This window comes from Artemia sp. Qi Xiang Cuo, chromosome 5 (assembly GCF_049724085.1).
Source record: "Artemia sp. Qi Xiang Cuo chromosome 5, ASM4972408v1, whole genome shotgun sequence".
Classification (NCBI taxonomy): Eukaryota; Metazoa; Arthropoda; class Branchiopoda; order Anostraca; family Artemiidae; genus Artemia; species Artemia sp. Qi Xiang Cuo.
In genome coordinates, this window is record NC_142798.1 from 74,617,009 (window position 1) to 74,639,049 (window position 22,041).

At 35.4% G+C, this 22,041-nt stretch overlaps 1 protein-coding gene across 3 annotated transcripts in view; it reads right to left on the minus strand.

Annotated features, from left to right (window-relative positions):
• LOC148952513 (uncharacterized) overlaps window positions 1-22,041 on the minus strand; it is a 183,321-nt gene that overhangs the window by 141,397 nt on the left and 19,883 nt on the right. For 2 of the 3 annotated variants that reach the window (XM_089088997.1, XM_089088998.1), the window contains exons 3-6: window positions 20,244-20,369; window positions 14,169-14,288; window positions 5,152-5,344; window positions 914-1,085 (exon numbers count right to left, since the gene is read on the minus strand). In XM_089088997.1, the coding sequence (XP_088945123.1) occupies window positions 914-1,085; window positions 5,152-5,344; window positions 14,169-14,288; window positions 20,244-20,369 (611 nt within the window). Of the gene's footprint in view, window positions 1-913; window positions 1,086-5,151; window positions 5,345-14,168; window positions 14,289-20,243; window positions 20,370-22,041 lie in introns of those variants that run through there. The other variant, XM_089088999.1, reaches the window with a different exon arrangement.

Sequence of the window (22,041 nt, forward strand, 5' to 3'; positions counted from 1 at the left end):
CAAAATGGCAATCTCAAAATTGTGATCGGGTGACTTCGTGAAAAAATGAACGTGGGAGGGGGCCTAGTTGCCCTCCAATTTTTTTGTTTACTTATAAAGGCAACTTGAACTTTTAATTTCCGTTCGAATGAGCCCTCTCGCGACATTCTAGGACCACTGGGTAAATACGATCACCCCTGGAAAATAACAACAACAAATAAACACGTATCCGTGATCTTTCTTCTGGCAAAAAATACCAAATTCCACATTTTTGCAGATAGGAGCTTGAAACCTCTACAGAAGGGTTCTTTGATACGCTGAATCTGATGGTGTGATTTTCATTAAAGTTCTATGACTTTTAGGGAGTGTTTCCTCTTTTTTTCGAAAATAAGGCAAATTTTCTCAGGCTCGTAACTTTTGATGGGTAATCCTAACTTGATGAAACTTGTATATTTAAAATCAGCATCAGAAATCCGATTCTTTTGATGTATCTATTGTATTAAAGTTCCGTTTTTAGAGTTTTGGTTACTATTGAACCCGGTCGCTCCTTACTTACAGTTCGTTACCATGAACTGTTTGATCAACACTTTGTTTATGTTTGAATTTTTGCGGACGAAAAGCTTTGACAAATTTAACTAATTAGTTCTGTTTATTAATTTCCATGTTTCAACGTGACAACACAGACAAAACGCGGTCCAGATCAAGATCTGGACACATGTTAGATCGATTCGTATCTCTTTTTCGCTACTTCTTCGTACCTGTAAAAAGCTATTTAAAAAAAAAAAAATTGGTAGATTAATAAATAATGAAATTTTTTGGGTAGGACCGCGTTTTGTCTGTGTTGTCACGTTGAAACATGGAAATTAATAAACCTTTATCCTGGCGTCGTTGGTAATTCAGTGCTAGAGTATAGGAAACAAGTTAACAAGCTTACCGAGTTTCCCGTTTTCTGGCAGGGATGAGATGAGTTCAGCCAGTGCTGCAACAGATTGAAATTTGCGACCAAACATGTCCCTCGCCCATCCCAAGACCGTAGAGATGGACATCTGATCTGCAGCATCAAGCTCATCAGCCGCCCATCGAGCAACTGGTTCTCGCGATGGATTCTATAAATTGATGGAAAGTTTAAATTAGCCATAAAATTGACGCTAATAAACTAAATTCCACTAAATGACACAGACGAAATTGAATCATTGGAATTAATTAAAATAAATGGGCTAAATTAGCATTAATAAGTTTTGAAACTGATTGAGATTGATTGAATTAAATTTGAAAGTAATTGTTTATTGTTTTTATTTGTTTTTTTCATTGCTTCGGGATCATGATATTATGTTGTTTTATTGTGTATAAATTATTTATGTAAGTTTAGTTTTCGGTAAGCGGTTTCACCCTTCTGCTTATTATAGATTATGCTTGTTGTTTTTTGCTTGTTTTTTTTGTCTATTTTTTTCTTCTATTATTTTTTAGTTATTGTTTGCTAGTAGCACATCCTCGCAAGCGACGCTTTTAGTGTGCTACCAATTGATTTTGTCTCTATTTTTTTTGGATAATAAATTGCTATTACTACTAATGTATAATGTTCATAGTGAACCCTTCATTAAATTTTTAGCATTCTTTTCCCGACTTTTTTTTTATGTTGGTGTCTTAATCCTTGTTTTATCGTCCTAAGAACATCTTAAATCTTAGTTTATTCTCCAAGTACGTCCATTTTCTTAGTTTTTTTTTTCCAAGTTTGACTTAGAAAAAAATCCCACAACAATTTAAACTCGAAAGTATAAATAGCAAAAATGACTATATAAATAATAAAATAATCATACAATTGATATGTGATCATATTATCATACCCATAGGTATTAATACATGTATTAATAGAGTTCAATAAATAAAGATAAATAAATAGAGTTAAATAAATAAAATTAAAAAGCATGTGTTAATACAATACGCGAATTTTAATAAGGGCAAATCAAACAAAATATGTTTGAAAACTTATAATTGTAGACAATTAACACTAAGGTAGCCTGGGAGAAATTTGGACCTTTAGCTTTCTTTGACAGTGGCTCTCACTTTGCTCAGGCTTTTAAAGTTTTGCCAACTGTGGTATATCTTCTAGCTGGTAGCTCTAAAAAAAAAAAGAACTCAAAAAAGAGATATGCCTTTTTTTTATTAACAACCCTGCATGGCAGAAATTCTGGCTTTTGAGCTCACTGATCAAACAGCTGGTGGTAACGAACTGTAAGTAAGAAGCGACCCAGCTCAATAGTAACCGAAACTCTGAAAAACAGAATTTTGATACAAATAGATACATCAAAAGTAATGGATTTTTATGCTGGTTTCAAATATATAAGTTTCATCAAGTTTAGTGCTACCCATCCAAAGTTACGAGCCTGAAAACATTTGCCTTATTTCCAAAAGAAGGGGGAAACAACCCCTAAAAGTCAGAATATTAATGAAAATCAAACCATCAGATTCAGCATATCAAAGAACCGTACTGTAAAGGTTTCAAGCTCCTATCTGCAAAAAAGTGGAATTTTGTAATTTTTGCCAGAAGAAAGATCATGGATGAGTGTTTATTTATTTATTTTTCTCCAGGGGTGATAATATCGACCCAGTGGTCTTAGAATGCTGCAAGAGGGCTCATTCGAACGGAAATTAAAAGTTCTAGTGCCTTTTTAAGTGACCAAAAAAATTGGAGGGCAACTAGGTCCCCTCCCACGTTCATTTTCTCCCGAAGTCACCCCAGCAGTATTAAAAAGACCAGCAGAAATTAAATTAAAAAAAAACAAGTTTATTTCAACTGAAAGCAAGAACCAACATTCAAAATTAACACGAGCAGAAATTATTACGTATTTGAGGGGGTTCGTCCTCTCGTCTATACCTCGCTATTTACGCTAAAGTTTTTTCTGTACTTTCAAAAGAGATAATTATTCTAATTAAACGGCCTTTGTTACAGGAATCATTCTTGAAGAATTGGAACAAAATTCGAACTTTACCGTAAAGAGCGAGGTATTGACGAGGGGGCAATCCCCCTCATATACATAATAATTTCTGTTCGTTATAAATTTTAATGTTGTTCCTTACTTTCAGGTCTAAATTATTCGTTGATGGCAAGTTGCCATCCAGGGTGGTAAATTACATAAAATAAGCTAGAATTTGAAGCTTTTTATAATAAAAGTTTTAGCCATATGCTGTATGCCGAAAAAAAAATACTTCCTTGGACATAACTTCCTTGCTGGCGTCAGACCGCTTTTACATGTTATATACCATCTAGTGGCCACCCCGGGTGTTAACTTACATACAATAAGTTAGAAATTGAAGCTTTTTGTTAAAAAAAAAAAAAAAAAAAAAAAAAAAAAAAAAAAAAAAAACTGTTTTAGCCATATGCTGTATGCCGAAAAAATGCTTCCTTGGACAATGCTTCCTTGGTGGCAAGTCACACCGCTTATATACATGTTACATGTTATAATGTTTTATTATACATACATATAATACATGTTATACACCAACCCAATGGCCATTCCGGGTGGTAACTTACATAAAACAAGTTAGAAATTGAAGCTTTTTGTTATAAAAAACTGTTTTAACCATATGCTGTACACCGAAAAAAAAATGCTTCCTTTGACAATGCTTCTTTAGTGGCAAGTCATACCGCTTTTACATGTTATACACCACCTAGTGGCCATCCTGGGTGATACCTTACATAAATTAAGTTAGAAATTGAAGCTTTTGTTATAAAAAAAAAAACTGTTTAAGCCGTATACTGTATGCCAAAAAAATGCTTCCATGGACAATAATGCCTTGGTGGCAAGTCATACCGCTTTTACATGTTATACACCACCTAGTGGCCCTCCCGGGTCGTAATTTACATAAAATAAGTTAGAAATTGAAGAAGTTGAAATCGAATAAGTTAGAAGTTGATAAAAGATATATAGTTAGTGGTTGGCATCGTCTGAAAGGTCTGAAACATGGTCATCGTCTGAAACATGCTAAAGAAATAAAGGTTGTACCACTAGACTATTTATTTTATGCTCTATTTAAATATCATGCTCACTTTTCTGCCAATGCACCCCCTCCCACCTGTCATGGTCCCAGGTATAATCTTAGGAATATATAAAAAACTAAGAAATACCAAAACATGAAATTCTTGCTTTAAAACATCAAGCATGTTTCTATTAATCAGATAATCATGTTTCCTTCCATTGCTATTCACTTCTTAAAATCCTATCAAATAAAATATATTTTCACAATTCTTCTGTTCCAGAAGATATAGCTAACCTAAATTTCATTTAATTAACGAAAATCAAGCAAACGTTAAATCAAGTTTAAAAAATTAATTAATTAACTAAATTAGTTTTAGCGAACATAAAACTAAATTTAACTCAACCGAGAACACAAAAACCCATTTCAGAAAAGGGAAATAACGTCATCACGAGATTCAGCATAACAGAGAAATCTATAATTAGGGCTATATCTGGGAGCATCAGGGTGGGACGCATTGTCAGAACAGCAACCATGATATTTGGAAATAACATAAAATAAAGAATCTAACTGTACTACTTCTATTTGTTTAGCACGCTTCTTTTAGAAGAGGTCCACAACTAAATATTTACAGAAAAAAAATTACTAGCTATTTCTCTAATAAATTGAATCGTTGTTGGAGAATTTTTGGAGAAATTAACGATATTTGTCAATACTGATAATTAAAATGGTTTATTTTTTCAAATATTAGAGGGAAAACGTGTGCCATTCTTTTGGATTAGAAAACAAAAATAATTGCTAACGGTTCCCAAAACAAGGATTGTGTGTTGTAAATATATCATGCTGAACCTCTTCGCACTTTTTGGGGATTTTATTTGAATAGCTTCAACCTAGGCTAATTTAGTTAAGCCTCAAAAGTGAAACACATTAAAAAATCTAAGATTTTGAGATTTCTTGGGAACCTGGTCCCAGAAGCTCTCCTGTATATGGCAAAACTACCTGACAAAATATAATTGATCACTTTGACCGGACCGCTGTCGGTTTGGTCTAGGGTCAAACTTCGCCCTAGCCGGCGAGGGGTATGCGAATCTGTTTCCTACTCCTTCTCGCCTTGCTATATAAATTCAATTAAATATCTAGAAAGTATCGTCCGAGAAGCAATTATATACCCTGTATCCAGAGACAGTGTAATTTTACCTCAGGTCTGGCCTCCGGATTAGGGGGCTTTGGACATTCTAGCTTCACTTTTTTCCTGAGGCCTGCGTAGCAATACCGAGATTGACCCCGTACACCGAGGCGTCTTGGCTTAACTTCTGGAAAGGCCTGCTTCATTATCTTCCCAAAATCGGCGGTTGAAAGAGGCTTCACTCCATTAGCTGAACAATAAACTCTATAAAAATTATTAGCATACATGTACAAATTTATTACCGATAAAAAAGAGATAAGTACAATCAATCATAAGAAATATACAATAAAATATTCAATCAAACAGTTCATTAGTATTAAATTGTTGGTAAAAAAAAAAATTAAATACCCAAAAAAATAAGAAAGATATCCCTCCGCCCCCCCCCCAGAAAAAAACAACAGCGTTGCCCTGACTACAGCAAATCGCCTTAAATAACTTAGCAAGTCGGAGTAGCCTGGAGCCTGTCAACACACTTGGTCATGATAAGTTGGAACTCTGACCATAGAAAATAAAAAATAACATTCAAATAATAAAATATTTAATAATAATAAATAAAATAACAAAATAATATAAAATAATGCAAAAACGAAAATGATAAATAAAAAATAATAAATAAAAAGGGGTAAAGATAAATAAACACAAAAACTACAACAAAAAATTCACTAGACCACTATGACAGGTCTTGTGTGACTGTACATTGTACAAAAATTAAATCGGTGTAAGACGCAACAGAGAGTCTTAAGTTGACTAAGGTTGACAAATATATAAAAAAAATCCTATGCATTTGTAGCTGAATTAAAATTTAAACATTCCTACAATTTGTTTCTCATTTAGCCTATTTCAGACATAGACGTGCCAATTTATTTTCATATACTAGGGGGCAGTGCGTGGTTGGAGCTCCTTGCACTTGTGCTTCCACGCCACCACCAAAGGTTTTTTTAAGATTTCTTTCCTCAAACAGTGGGCTGTACGAAAGATGTGGTTCAATCCCTCTTTCTAGGTCTATAATGACAGAAAGGATGAAATTGCTAGGGCACGTTCTGTGGATGTAGGATGACAAATTGCCGAAGATTGTCCTTTTCAGCCAACCATCTAGGAGTAAACGGAAAGCAGGTCGTCCACTGTTGGGGTGGGAGAATGTAAAAAAAATTTCAGGGAAATGGGAACTTCCTTGGAGGGTGTAAAGAGGGACGATTTGAATAGATTAGGATGGAGAAGGAGCGTACGTAGCTGTGTTGGCCTCAGGTGGCTTCGTGCTGCAGTGAGTTGTTAGTAGTAGTAATGATAGTAGAAGCAGCAGCAAACTTTCTGTTTATGTTTGATTATCTCAATTGGTTGAATGCCATCATTCTTGTTAGGGGCATGGTGACTGTCTACATCAAGTAAAAGCATACGGAATTTATATAATGTTTACCAACTTAAAGCTGAGCTACGTATGGCTCTGTTCGGGAGGAATATGGCATAAGATGTTAGATGTGTTCACAAGCCAGGATCTACCAATAGGCTCACTAGGCCTGGGCCTAAGGGCGCAATAAATTATCACTGAGTGATTTTTTTTCTTAATAAAAACTGGACTGATGTGATTTAATCGTCAAAGTGCCAGGTGCACTCAGCCACCACGCTGTCTATTCACAGAAGTGATTTTAAAACAACACACGAATTTTGTAGCCACTTATCAATAGTCAGATGTCTCTCAAGAATGACAGCTGAGAGTTCGGTATCATCTCTCTCTTTCATTACTTTTGGCTCATCAGTTCTGCTCTGTTCAGTGCTTCCATTACCGCCGAATTTTCGGGAATTATCCCAAAAATCTCGCAAAAACGGAGCGGCACAAACGCTTGGGTCAAGAAGCGTCAAAGCTTTAAATCCGGCCCTGTGTATTCATTTGCCACAAGATTTAGGATTATAATATTTATATTGAGCAAGTCCTAAAGGAAGAATTGAGCACAACACTAATTGAAACTAATAATTGCAACACGCATACAAAGAGGAAAAATTAAGTGATTTTTCTCTTAAATTTATTTTAAGAGCACTAACATTCCGTGATAATTTAAGCTCAAGATCTAGCGTATTTCAGATGCTAGAGCTAGTGTCTCAAATAGAAACCAGCTCTTGCTGTTACCTTTAAATTACCTTTATACCTTTAAATTTAAATTAATATGATATATATTTAAATAATATAAATTTAAACTTTAAATTTAAATAATATTCCTTTAAATTAATATAAATGTTGTCAGTTCAATATAAATTTGTGCTTTTTTTTCAATATTTAGTTTGATTTATTAAATTTTGCAAGCTATTAAAAAAAAGTTATGCCGTTCTGGGTCGCAAAATAAAATGTAACGTTCCGTTGCACATAAGTTTAACTTGGTACACCATTTCCCTCTCCAATTCTTAAAATAATTGCTAAAAAAAAAAGGCATTTCATTCTATTTATTTTATTCATTGTTATTTTCATCTGTCTCCTCGTTTAGTATCAACCTCAGTGGCGTCAATTGGAAGCGTGGAGGTGCCTCCCCTCCTATATTTTGATAAATACCTTTTTTTTATATAATTTTAGTTGAAAAATGCGTTTTTGGGATTTCCATTGAAAAACTAACAAATTAGCCTCTCCCCCTAGATACGAAAAAACACATTTATCCCCCCCCCCCTAACTTTTCGTAAACTAAGCCCACCCTCGTCGGCTTCGCTTAAGGTGCAATGTAGATTAATTTTGTAGATTTAATTTGTAATTAATGAGGGTAACCCCCCCCCCCAAAAAAAAAAAAGATGGAGGGAGGTCGTTAGCGCTCACTTCTACACCACAAAAAAGCCCATAAAACACGCATTTCTGATTTCAAATATTCCATCATTATAGCGGAGTTCTGTATTAGATGACCGTCAGTATAGGCTTGGAACGTTTTAACAGAGTAATACTTAAATAAAAGTAGTAAATGTATTTAAAACGCACCATAAACCCATTCTGATTTCAGTAGCCCATCATCACAATGGAACAACACACCGCTTTAAAATGACAGTTACCCAATGCTGAGGGAGTCTTATATGCGTTCCAAAAACGCATATCAAGGCTATATCCTGCGGGGTAAGGGTTTTGAACCCCTTCTTCCTGAAATGTTTGTCCAACTCGTAAAAACGTAACAAAATGCATTAAAAACAAATTTGTGATGCGTTTTTCAAAGCTTTTTTAACCCCCCCCCCCCCAAAAAAAACACTCCCCGAACAAAAATCCTGGATACGGCCCTGAGCTCAATACAATTATTTTTTGGGATAGTTTCAAAATCTTGTAAATTTCCTAATAGCCATATGCCTAAAAATTCTTCAGACCATATGCCTATCAGTAATATATTCCCTGTTCAACTTATTGTACCGAGTTATTCAAGTCCAGACAACGATAGTAAATGGAATGAAATCATTGACTGGGCTTGTGTAGAAAAAAAAATATACAAAATTCCACATTTTTGCAGATAGGAGCTTGAAACCTCTACAGTAAGGTTCTCTGATACGCTGAATCTGACGGTAAGATTTTCATTAAGATTCTATGACTTTTAGGGGGCGTTTCCCCCTTTTTTTGAAAATAGGGCAAATATTCTCAGTCTCGTAACTTTTGATGGATAAGACTAAACTTGATGAAATTTATATATTTAAAATCAGCATAAACATCCTATTCTTTTTATGTATCTATCGATATAAAAATTCTGTTTTTTAGGATTTCGGCTACTATTGAGACGAGTCGCTCTTACTATACAGTTCGTTACCACGAAGTGTTTGATATGTCTACGTTCCAGACTGTTAGTGATTCTATTTTGAAAAAGATGAAAGTGCCGTCTCATCTACTTTCCTAAAAATAACTATTAACCTTTTTAGAGAAGCAAACATTGCTGACTATTTACTGTGCAGAGATCGTTAGCGCTCAACGCGCTACCGAGCGTGCTAGTGCAGCACCCATACGAACAGTACGTCTTGGAATTGAGAAGCATGGTTGGTCAGGTAACCCAGACGTCGTTGATTCTTGTGCTAAATCGAAATTTTGTTTTCATGCCTGGAAGGAGTGTGGTATGCCAAAACAAGGATTGGTAAATGAAAATTCGTCTGAAAACAAAGCTATATTTTGCGAAAATGCTTAGGCAACACCAGGCTAAATCAGCAGCTGAACTATCAAGTAAAGACACAAGTGAACCTAATTTCGGATGGAAAGTGCTCAAAAGAGATAATTCAAAAGCCTATAATGCTTTTAAAATTACCAGTGACCAGTGGTATGGTTACTTTATAAGTGAATTCTCTGAGCCTGATCCATCATTGTCAAATAAATATGAAGGGGAGCTTGATGGTTGCTTAGGCCAATCAATTGATGAAATCAGTTTTATTGTTACTCGATCTGTGGTTACTGAGTGCATTTCTAAGTTACAAAAGAAAACTTCTCGTGGTGTTGATGGCCTCTGTGCACAGCATATAAGATGTGGGTCCCCTCTCCTGATTGAGCATCTGACCTTACTCTTTCAGATGATATCCTTTTGTGGTATAGCTCCTGATTTGTTCAGTACTGGAGTAATAGCCCTGGTATTAAAAAGGGGAAAGCCCTCAGACCAATGTTCTTCTTTCAGGCCAATTACGGTGTCACCGGCATTGTGCAAAGTTTTGAGTTACTAATTATGGACACGATATCTGGTAAGTGTTATACACCGAATAACCAATTCGACTTCAAGGAAGGAGTAGGCCGCGACCATGCTCACCATTTGACTGCTAATTTACTTCTACATGCTCATGAAAATAGTGAGGTATTATGTTTTTCTGGACTAGACGCAGGGTTGCAACTGCCATGGATTTATCCATGAAAACATGGATTTTTCCACCCCTGCCATGGATTTTGGAAACGCCATGGATTTTTCAATCAAAAACATGCATTTTTTTTTTTACATTGTATGGAATTGGCGTCGTTCAGAAAAGCAATCTTTACGGCGAGCCAAATTGGGTTACCGGAGCAGCTGTCTCACTACTATTACATCTGTGGCCACAGATTGCGCCCCAGCTAATGTGCTGAAGAAGAGCGGGAAATTCAAAACTTCTGGTATGTGATTTATTTTGACCAGTTTTAACCATCCTCAAACACAAAAACAATAAATCTGCCTCTGCTTTTGCCCCCACCTAGGTAATTTGAAAATGGCTGTACAGGAGACCTATGCTGGTTGAGTGTTGTTCTCTGGGTTCAGGTTATTCTAGGTTTATTATTGAGAAGAGGTACTTTGAGCCGACTTAGATAGAACAGAAAACAGCTTGAGAGCTGGAATCAGCTTTCAATTATTTATTTGGTATAAATTTCTCAATTTGGTATAAAAATCTCAGCGTCAAATAGAAGTTGTACTTGGCAATATTTCCACATGTGAAGACAAGTTTTATATGTAGTATAGAAGTTCTTCTGTTGACAATGAAATTAAGCAAGTAACTGAAGTTTTGGACAATTGACGACTTATATGTTTCAAAACGTGAATATTTCGACCGTTGTGTGGAAAGTACTCTTCATTGGCTTATGGAGGTCAGTGTGGGCACCAGTTGGAGGGTGAGTTACTATAGAACCTTAGCCATGCAATAGAACCCATGCAAACAGCTGAACTAGAAGCTCGAATCGCCGCGTATAATTCTCCCCTTTCCTTACTCTTGACACAGACTGAAGCATCCTAGAAGCCCCACTGTGATTGTGCACTCTATAGCTTAGACAGCTAGATGTTTCAGATACTTTTAGTATTAGTCGTTCGGTCAAGCTTTAGGGAGAATTTGCCGATAGCTACGTTAATTCGGCCGCTTACGGCCCGTTCGTTAGCCCTTCAAAGGGGGAGTCAAGTTTCTTCACGAAGTCATGGTTAATTTTGACTCTATGCTCTGCCAAATTTACTCCCAATGATAAGTCGGTGTTCCAAAATTATGATATGGATTTATAAGGTTCGTGTCAGTGTTTATGCTATGCAAACTTGCGTCTTTATTGTTATTTGCAGTTCACTAATAAACCATTCCTGATTGGGATTGGAATACTGGTTATAGAATGTAGAATGCATATATAATTTTTTTTTTTTTTTGTATTTTCACAATGTCATGCATCGATTAAGTACTATTCAAGGCACAAGATCAGTCAGCTTTTCATTCTTGCGCACCACAGTACTTCTATCAGCAGAGAGGGAAATCACAACAATTTTTGATTCCCGTCACCTAGCAATTGAACGCCATTTATCTCCATGTTGCAAAATAGTCGAGTCGGGGCAAGAATCGGTATCCCGCTCTGTCAGAACCAAAAGTAAATAACCATAACAGAAGTAGGAAAGTCGAGCGCATCTAATCAGGCTCAACCCTCCACGTTTCTTCATGCAAACGTTTTCTTCTTGCCGAATCGCCTATCTTTTCGTACGAAGAAATCAGCCGGAATAAACGGGCGCGAAGGTCCAGCCTGATTTGAGACCAGCATTGCGCCTAGGCAGTTTCCTACTTCTTTCACTTCTGGTCAGAACCTAGCTTTACTCTTCGTTCACACAGATGCGATCTCACGGTTTTCGCATTTACTCACGGTTCCTCTCTAATGACGGAATATTCTACATTTTGCTGGTTTGCGAGATACATTGAAATATCCTAGCGCATTAGACGAACAATCACATGAAAAAAAAAAATGCAAACCGTGCTCTTTCACGTTGCATCTATATGAACGAAGTTCTATGTCATCGAAAAGCCGTACCTGGGAGCGAGGCGAAGCGTCGCGAGCGGTAAATTTTTTCGCACCTTTGGCAACAGTGCTTGCCATGGATTTTTTTCTTCGGCTGGTGGCAACCCTGGGGGTGGGCTGCCATGAACAAGCCATGGATATTTTTTTCTTACGCTTGCCATGGATTTTTTTTTTCTTCAGCTGGTGGCAACCATGGTTAGACGCATCTAGCACTTTCGACACGGGTATACATCCACATATCTCATAGACTGCTTATAAGCGTGGAGTTAATATTTCTGTCATCAAATCGATACGTGATATGTATAAAAAGCTAAATGCCAGAGTTAATCTCACCTGGTACGTTGGAACTCACTCCTTCAATTACAGTAAAAAGGGAATTAGACAGGACGCTGTTATTTTTCCGCCCCTGTTTAATAATACTGTCATTGTGCAACAACAGAACGTTCTAACCATATGTATATTTAAAGGTATTGATGTTTCGCTAGCTAACTATGCTGATGACATCCTTGGTATTAATAGAAAAGCCTTTGGAATTGAGGAAAATTTTCGAATTCTCCATAGCATGAACGTATTGGTCTTCAATTTAATGAGAGTAAGACTGAGTTCCTGGTGTTCAATCACCGTTCAGATTGCCCAACAAATGTTTAGTTATGCGAATATGTTATTAAAGCACAAGATACACTGACGTATCTTAGTGTACCGATTGGATCAAATCTTCGCGCCACGCGTCAACTTTTGAAAGATTTTTTTTGCCAGAAAATCTAGGAATGCGTATGGTTTACTAGTTGCGTAAAATCCAGCAAAAGTAACAAGATCAACTAAACACAAAACAGCAAAATTGTGTTTGAAATAAAAATGCAAAGACCAGCAAAAATCTATAATAAAAGTAAAAAAAATCCAATAGAAGTTACAAGATCAACAACAAAATGCAGATACAATGATTTTGTTGATTTTTTCACTTGTGACAGTGGGTCAAGGAAAGAAATAACTGCTGGACATGGAAAGTTCACAATCAAATGGACAGTTCCTTCAGAAATTGGACCTAAAAAAAGAGAGCTAGCACAAAGAAGGTCAAGCTGCATTACTTGAAAGACATTGTTGAAGCTGAATTCTGTAAAAGATCCTGAAACCTGTTTTATCGCACCAGCTTTGAGAACGAGGAAGTTGAGGTATCTGACTTTCTTCAAAAGTCATTTAACCATAGGAAAATACCTGACAAAGATTTAACACCAAGAGGCATTTCCAAAGAGAAAAAGACGCCATTGTACAGAAGTTATGCCCAATGATGCCGAGCAATAGGCGCCAATTTCGGGAAAACGTTCCGATCACTTCTGTACCAAACTTGAAAAGATGACCCATATGAAGAAGAATACAAGTCTGAATGTATATTTGTTCAAACACCCTTAAATTCGTCGAAATTTGGTATGTTAGAAGCCGCTCGAGCATTGCGAACATTTTTTTAAATGCAAACAGGTGTAGATGCTAGGTTCTGTCAGTGGAATTTCCTGTTGGCTTCGGCAGGAAAACACTGCCAAAACCTAGTATCTACTTTTTCCTACATTTTAAAAATACGATGAATTTATAATCGGTATATCTGGAATCAGTGAATTATTTTCTTTTTTTGTGATACTTTAAAACATTAAAAATTATATTGCAAAAGAAGCAGCTTTAAAAAACAACGTCTTTTGGGTTTTTCTCAGAACTTACTCAGATGTAGATACTAGGTTTTGTCGGATGACAGCCGAATAATAGCAATTCAAGCGCTTTTAATCCGCTCTTGAAGCAATTTGAGATAGAAATACTCAATAAAAGTCATCTATCCTATCAAATTTAAAGATAAAAACAAAAGAGAAAGGAAGGAGAAGAGAGATTACAGAAAGACAAAAAGAAAGAGAGAGAAAGGAAATGGCGACTGAGACATAGCAGGAAAACAGAAGGTGTTGAAAACAGAAGGAAATGCCAACTGAGTGGACATTAAGCAAATTGTAATACAAATATTTTGAGAAGAAAGAAGACCCGACGCTGCTGATATTGACCTAGAAGCTGGAAATAGCAACATAAGTGGAAACATAACATAGTTATCAGAGAATATTCGGGTAGCCACTATTAAACTAATTTATCTATTTAATATTTCCAGTGTTCATATGCTGATATAGAGACACCAATGCAAGGGGAGCTTTTGAGTACCAACCGCAAAAAGTCTTGATTTTTCCACTTTCTCCGTATTTTCCATCAGTATACCAAAAATGAAAGCAAATGTTTTTTTTTTTTATGTTAAATAGCAAAGCATAAAATAAATGAGACATTAAAATATATCATGCTTACAGATACTCCTCGTAGACATCTTGTTTGGGGAGTGATACCTCTCTATCTGGCTCTAAATGAGTTCTTATCCAAGCCAAAGTCTGCTGCAGCTCTGATCTACTTCCAAGTGGATTTAAGGGACTGTTAAAAAAGAAGAACAAATAATTGTTAAATGTTAAACTGCAAAACAAATAACTGGGAATCTATAAATAATGAGTCATTCAAACTAACAATAATATCAACCTAAGCAAATTTCAGTCAAATAACATACATAAAAAAATGTCTGCAACCTAGCGTCCCGGTGAGGAATTACTATACTAACCAATGGCACCAATTGTCAGGAATGTATGGCGAAGGTAGCAAAGTTTTTTGTTCTTAATGAAGATACAAAAAAAGGTATATTTTAAAATCTAGGTGGAGGGGGAGCATTTTTAAAAGAAAAATACTAAAAATGGCACTCTTCAAAAAAAGCACCTGCCCATGCATTTAACATAGAAAAAATATCGAAATTTAAGTATCGAAGACCATGGCTTCTGTAGCTATAGCCCACCCCCAAGAGTATTTCAGATTAAAAAAATACATATACACCTTACCCGTGCAGCCCCAGCCATTTAAACATTTGCCTCTCAAATACTTGAACTATCTGTCTTAGCTTTTCTCTGTCTACAATTAGCCATGTCTTGATGCAACCATATGCAACCTACTGCAAAATATATTTATATATTTATATATATATATATATATATATATATATATATATATATATATATATATATATATATATATATATATATATATATATATATATATATATATATATATATATATATATATATATATATATATATATATATATATATATATATATATATATATATATATATATATATATAGTAATGAGAAAACCAAGACTTAGCAAATTTCAGAAAAAAAAAAACATTCTACCACCTAGCGTTTCTGCAGAGAATTGCTAGCTAAACAGAGGCTATAAATGAAACCCAAAATGATAAAAAAAAAATGGAAAAAAAAAAATGAAATGAAAAATGTAAAAAAAAAAAAAATAATAATAGTAACTAAAATTAACAAAGCTGTCCTCTGGCCTTCTTCCTTGCATTTTCTTTCCTACTCGTGTTGATCCAGACAGATCTTCTGCAACTATGATTGACAACATTTTTCTGTCTTCTAAAAATGATATTAAATTTTCCTCTGGTATTATTTTCTCTGATCTTTCTGACCATTTTCCAATTTATTGTTCTGTTCCCAGATTAAAAATGCTGAGCCAAGAGGATACCAGAGGTGAGTCTTATTCAAGAATTTATAGTCAGAGCAATGTTCATAACCTTATGTCTGATCTTAGTGCTAGTGATTGGTGTTCAGTAATGAATTCTGAGGATGTTAATAGGGTTTCAGCCTCATTAATGAGTCGTAAATCTTCGTAAAGTCGTAAATGAAAAAAAAATTTCCCGTAGTAAAATCTTCTAGTAAATATAAACCCAAGATGCCTTGGATGTCTCCTAGTCTTGTGAGATCAACAATGCAGAAGTCAGAGCTTTTTAAGCTGGCTTACAAAAGCCTTGATCCTGATAATTTATCAAAGTAAAAGCATTATAAGAATGTATTAACATCAACAATTAGACTAGCTAAGAAGAATTATTTTTGTTGAAAATTCAGGAATGCAAAGGTAATTTACAGAAAGTTTGGAGTGTAGTTAATGAAGCTTTATCTCGTAGGAAACAATCAAAGAAACAGCCTACTGCCTTCAAAAATGCAGATAGTTGAACTATTGAAAAATCCTCTGTGCCTAATGCTTTCAAATCTTACTTTACCACCCTACCAACTGTTAAGACCCCCTCCTTTCCTAAACTAGGTAAATCTTCACCAGCTGAGAGAAGTATTTTTCTAACTCCTTGTACAAGCATAGAGATCTGTGATTTTATTTCTTCTTTAAGTGATGGCGCTGATGACAGCTGATGCGCTTAGACTAACAAACCATGTGCTTAAGTCTGTTTCTTCTTATGTTGTTGAACCTCTTACCCATATTTTTAATCTATCTATTTCAAAAGGTATTTGATCTGATTCGTTTAAAATTATAAAAGTAATCTCTCTTTTTAAGAAGTGTAATCCCAGCTTAGTGTCAAATTATAGACCTATATCAGTTCTCCCAGTTTTCTCGAAATTACTTGAAAAAGTTGTGCATAAGAGGTTTTTTTCATTCCTGTCTGCTGGTGCTTCAATTGGAAGCGGTTCTGTTCTGTCTGATCACCAGTATGGCTTCCGACCTAAACTCTCTACTGCATGTGCTCTAGTTGACGTTACAGAATTCGTGCGTGTTAACATAGACAACGGTCGTTGTGTTCTAGGACTATTTCTTGACTTTTATAAAGCTTTCGACATGGTAGATCATTTTGTCTTACTGGGAAAACTGTCTCTACTTGGAGTTCGGGGAATTGCCTTTGAATGGTTTAAATATTACCTGTCTAATAGATAACAGTTTGTGCGTTACGATAGGAAATATTCTTATCTAGCCTTTGTTTCCAAAGGGGTACATCAAGGCTCAGTTTTGGGACCACTCCTCGTTCTTATTTATATTAATGACCTTCCTCCATCTCTCAACCTTGATACCCACACTGTTTTGTTTGCAGACGATAGTAATTTTTTTGTGGTTTCTAATGATCTGCCCTCTGCTGTTGCTAAGGCTCAGCTTCTGCTCAACCATGTGCGTGACTGGTGTGAGCAGAACGGGATGCTGTTGAATAGCTCTAAGAGTAGCATTATTCATTTTCGAACCCCATACCACATGTCTGAACCTTCCCCAACAATCTTTGTTTTTTATGGTACTGATATAATTCCCCAGTGCTCTCGTGTTAAACTTCTTGGTGTGCATGTTGATTGTTTTCCTTCTTTCAATATTCATATTTCCTATACACATTCTATAACTTCTCGTCAAGTGTCTATGCTTCATCGTGCCAATCAGTTTCTTCCTCCCGATGTAACGCTTTCTCTTTACTATGCATTTGTCCTTCCTTATCTTTCTTATTGCTGCACTGTATGGGGCAATACTAACTATTCTTCTCTTCGGCAACTCTGGGCAGTACAGAAAAGACCAATGACGACAACTCTTTACCCTCTCTGACTCTATCCTACACCTGATCTTTACTATGATACATGTCTGGATGCACTAGATTTGGTTATTAAGAAGTTGAACCTAAAACTAGCTCATCGAGCCTTTAATTTCTCGCTTCCTCCAAACATCTTATCCTACTTTGATCTAGCATCAACACGTAAGTGACAGACTTTGCTTCGGAACTGTGTTCACCAATTTTGGTTGCCTCAAAGAGTATCCTCAACAGCTCAGAGGTCACTATTTTATAGAGCAATTGCTCTTTGGAACACTATTCCCAGTAAACTTTCTCTTATCAAAAACTCTTCTTCCCTTTGCAGAAAAATATTCTCTAAGGCTTGAAGTAATTTCGTTTTTTTTTCTTTATTTCTTTATTCATTTTGCTTTATCTATTTTTTCCACTTTACTTTGTATAGTTTTTTTTTCTTTTCTCCTCTCTTATTATTTTGAATTAGATTCGAACCCCGTTGTTTAATAATATTATTAATGGTTGGAATTTTAATAAATTACAGGACATTTTCAGTTTTGATAAAATTAAGTCAAAGGTTAATGTGTAGCAGTTGTTTTTTTTTGTTTTTTTTTGTTGATTTTTCTCACATTGTGTTTATATTTTTGAGATATTGTTGTATTTTTTTTCCTTCCCTGATTTGTTTTGTGTGGATTTTGTGATTGATACGAGGTCCTCTACAAGCTATGCTTCTTGGGACCTCTAGCGCTTAGCTGTATTTATTGTAGTATTTAATAAATTGAATTGAATTGATAGTCTCATTGAAAAACAATGAAAACCGACAAAATTCTTCCTTTCCCAAGATTTTGCAAAATAGGCTATACTCACATCCCACCTACATTATACCGCGTGAAAAAGAGCATAAATTGAAAGATAAAAGGAGGGAAAAAAAATGTTGGAACAGAAATCGCTATCGGGCTCCAATTATCTCTTTTTAAAGCGAAGAAAAATTACAGAAATAATGATTTAAAAAACCAGAAACAGATAAAACGTTGAGAATGCACACACAAATACAGAAAAAAAAGCAACTAGAGGAAGAAAAATGACAGAAGAAAATTTAAGAGAACTAAAGAAAACATTAAAAACATCTAAAAGAACTGAAGGAAAAATCTTCAGTGTACTATAATTGTCTGCTGTGTAAAAGCCAAATACCCTACGAGCCAAGGACCGAGGGAGAAGACAAAAGACAAATCATTACGAATAGAGTTTCAGATACATATCGTCAGATAACAAATCTCTGACCGACTAAAGAAAATCAGAATTATATGACATTTTTTATTTATGATGTGTATTTAACTACTGAACATAAAAAAGTCAATAGAAGAAAATTTATATTTAACAAGTCCAAAGCATGGTTGCCAAATAGCAGCGCAGTACTGCGCAAGACATTTTTTTTTCTGTCTCCGAATGTCATTGAGATAAGTGAAAGCCTGAAATCTTAGGATCAGTAAATAGCAATGCACATTCTTTTGAAACATCCATGAGACGAATGAAAGTCGATAATCATATTAGTATTATTGCTACTGGGGAAGTGGGGTTTTTTAACAGGATAAATTTTTAAGTCATCAAAAATTTAGGGTCCTTAGATTAAAAATAAATCTAGTTGAAATACTGAAGCAAGCAAACAAGAGACCCAAAACTATGGCCCCTTACCTCAAAGGTAATCAGTACTTATAATAAACCATCATTTTTTAATACTAATATTACTACTACTACTAATAACTCACCGCAGCACCAAGCCGCGTGATGCCAACACAGCTACGCACGCTCTTCCTCCATCCCAATCTAAAAATTTTCTTCTTTTTTACCAAAATTTTGGGATTAAAAGACGTTCAATTGTATCTACAGTTTTTAGCCACAATTTGACAAACTCAATTCAGATATATGCTACTGATACTGGACATCATTTCCAGAATTATGATACTAGAACCCACAAGTTTTGCACTATAATTTTTTTTTCTTATAATTATTCCTTATTTTGCTTTGTATCTGACAACACTGGTCAAGTATGGTTCTGAAACGTGGGCGCTTCGGAAGACGGCGGAGGAATTGTTATATATTTTCCAAAGGAATTGTCTGCATATAGTTTAGACTACCCATTTCCCTTCCTGTATATCAAACTAAAAGCTATATGAAAAATATGGTTCTATCCCCCTTTCTGGTCATATAATGAGAGAAAGGTTGAGATGACTAGGCCAAAAATTGTTCTTTTCGGCCCCTTCGCATCTGGAAGGAGTTAAAGAAACACGGAACTTCTCGGGAGGTGGTAAAAAGGGAAGTTTTGAATACATTGGGATGGAGGATCAACATGTTCAGCAGTTTGGTCTCAGGCGGCTTGGTGCTACAATGAGTTCATAGTAGCCGAAGTAGTATCTTATATGTGGATAGGACTGTATTAGAACGTTCAGACACATGAAGTCCTGGGTCTATAACAAAAAGTATAGGAAACCTACAAGAGCAGAAACTGGCGCAAGTGTTGAAAAGGAAATCCAACACCATCTAGCGTTGAGCGATTTTGCTCCGTTGTTAGACAACCATGTATTACTGTATATTTGCGTTTTCAACTTAAAAATAAATCGGATTGTGAGGATAGCAGAATTTTGTCATCAATAAGCCTGTCAGATGAAAATCAACTAATATACTTAAGCTACCAAGATTTTCCAAAGCTAACATAGGCCTACTTTATGAGAACTGGATTTTGAGTCTAAATGATTCTTTAACAGATTCAATTAGATATCTGTTTGAGAGAAATTGCAATTTTATTCCTATAGTTTTGCAGATTATTTACATCAATTATGCAATTTCTTTAGCAATTATCTACTTTCTTAATGGTGTCAGACACTACACTTTCAGATTAAATTCATGTCTTCGTATTTTCAATCGCCAAAGATCTTATTCTGAAAAACTTCCCATTCTCTTTGATCTACTTTCGGACGTTTTGAAATTCCAAATATTGAAGACCACTTACCAGCGTAATGGATCAATTGATATTTCTTCACTCCCAGGTAACTTTAAATATAATATAAGTTTCTCGACATCGCTGAGCAGCTCAATCTGCCTTAATATTCGATTGATTTTCTCTAGTGAGTCAGAACTGTAGAAAAAATACAGATAATATTTTCTATTCTACATTTTTTTTTATTAATAAATAAAAAAAATTAAATAAGGGCTGTGCCAAATGACACTTTTGATCTGAAAATTTTTAGGGTGCCAAAGCCCACGCCCTCAAAACTTGCGGTTTAGCAACGTCTGTTTGGAGAAACTCGTATTTCACCCCTCACTTCGTGTCACATGTTTCAGTAGGAGAAGACTTGAACCACCAGAACCCTTAAGTTACTCTCTTATTGGACACATACTTGTCAGGTTAGTTTTTGGGAAGGCATGCCTGCCTAGAGTCTAAGGCATGCTGATCAAGAATTCAAAAAGAAGCAAACAAGGCACACCCGCCTATGGTCTTAAGAAGGTTGACCAAGAATTTAAAATTGACATAGGACCATAAATTTGCTTGAAATAACTGGCAAACAATCGTTTAAAGCCATCTTTCAAATAGTACCTATTCGTTGCCTAAGCTTAGCCCCACATTCTGAAAAAAAATTTGAATTTTTCACAATTTTTTTTTTATTTTTGGGTCACTTGCCCGAGATTCAGGGCGGGTGGGCTGCCCCCTTCCCTTTTTTTTTTTTTTTTTTAAGTCTTTATTTTGAAAATTAATAGGGGTCCTTACTCCCCCTATATTTTTAAGAATGGTGCCCCTGGATAAAGTAAATCTTATTGATAAAAGGAAGATCTATGAAGCAAGTGGAACAGCCTTTAATGAAGTCAAGCCCCCCCCCCTGCCCGGTTTGGAAAATACCATTATTAGATATTTTCATTGAAAAAAGTTCTAGCGGTCGTTTTAAGTGAACAAACAGATTGGAGGGAACTATCTTCCCTCCCAAATCCCTTTACTCTTTTCCACGTCCCTTTTCTATGCCTTTGGGGATGACAGAACACCCACAGGCCCCAAGGAAAGGGCTATAAGTTGTTCAATTTGTCAACTGTTTACATACAGCATAGCCTATGTTATCGGGAAACTTGCAGATTATTTTTTTTTTCGGGGGGGGGGGCTTTTTGCAAAGGTAAATTTTCCACAGGGATAATTTTCCTTGGGGAGAAAAGTTTCTAGGGAAATTTTCCAAGGAAAATTTTACACGGGAGGAGGGAGGAGACTTTCTTTCATGACTTGAAAAACGGTCAGAAATAAAATTAAAAAAACAAGCTTTTCCAACAGAAAGTAGAGAGAACAAAATTATTCTATATACGAGGGTGGCTGTCTCTTCCTTGACCCTTGCTCTTTACGGTAAAGTTTGACTTTTTGCCATAATTCTTTAAGAAAGAATGCTCAAACACAAGGGCAGTTGAATTTAAAGGAGAATTATTCTTAAAGAGCTTTAAGATTTTAGCGTAAAGAGCGAAGGTTGAGGAAAGTATCCATCATATATGGAATAATTTCTTTTCATTTTCAAGTTTTAATGTTGCTCCTTACTTTCAGTTGAAAAGAGTTTTTTTTTTTTCTTATTTAATCCCATACACATAACAAGCTCACATAACTACATCAAATAAATAAACATATATATATATATATATATATATATATATATATATATATATATATATATATAGTGTGAGCAAAATGAATGAACTTTTAGAGGTTTTGCGAGTTCAGGGTGCTAGAGTAGGTTTGAAAATAAATGTTAAGAAGAGCATGTCACTAAGGCTAGGAAACA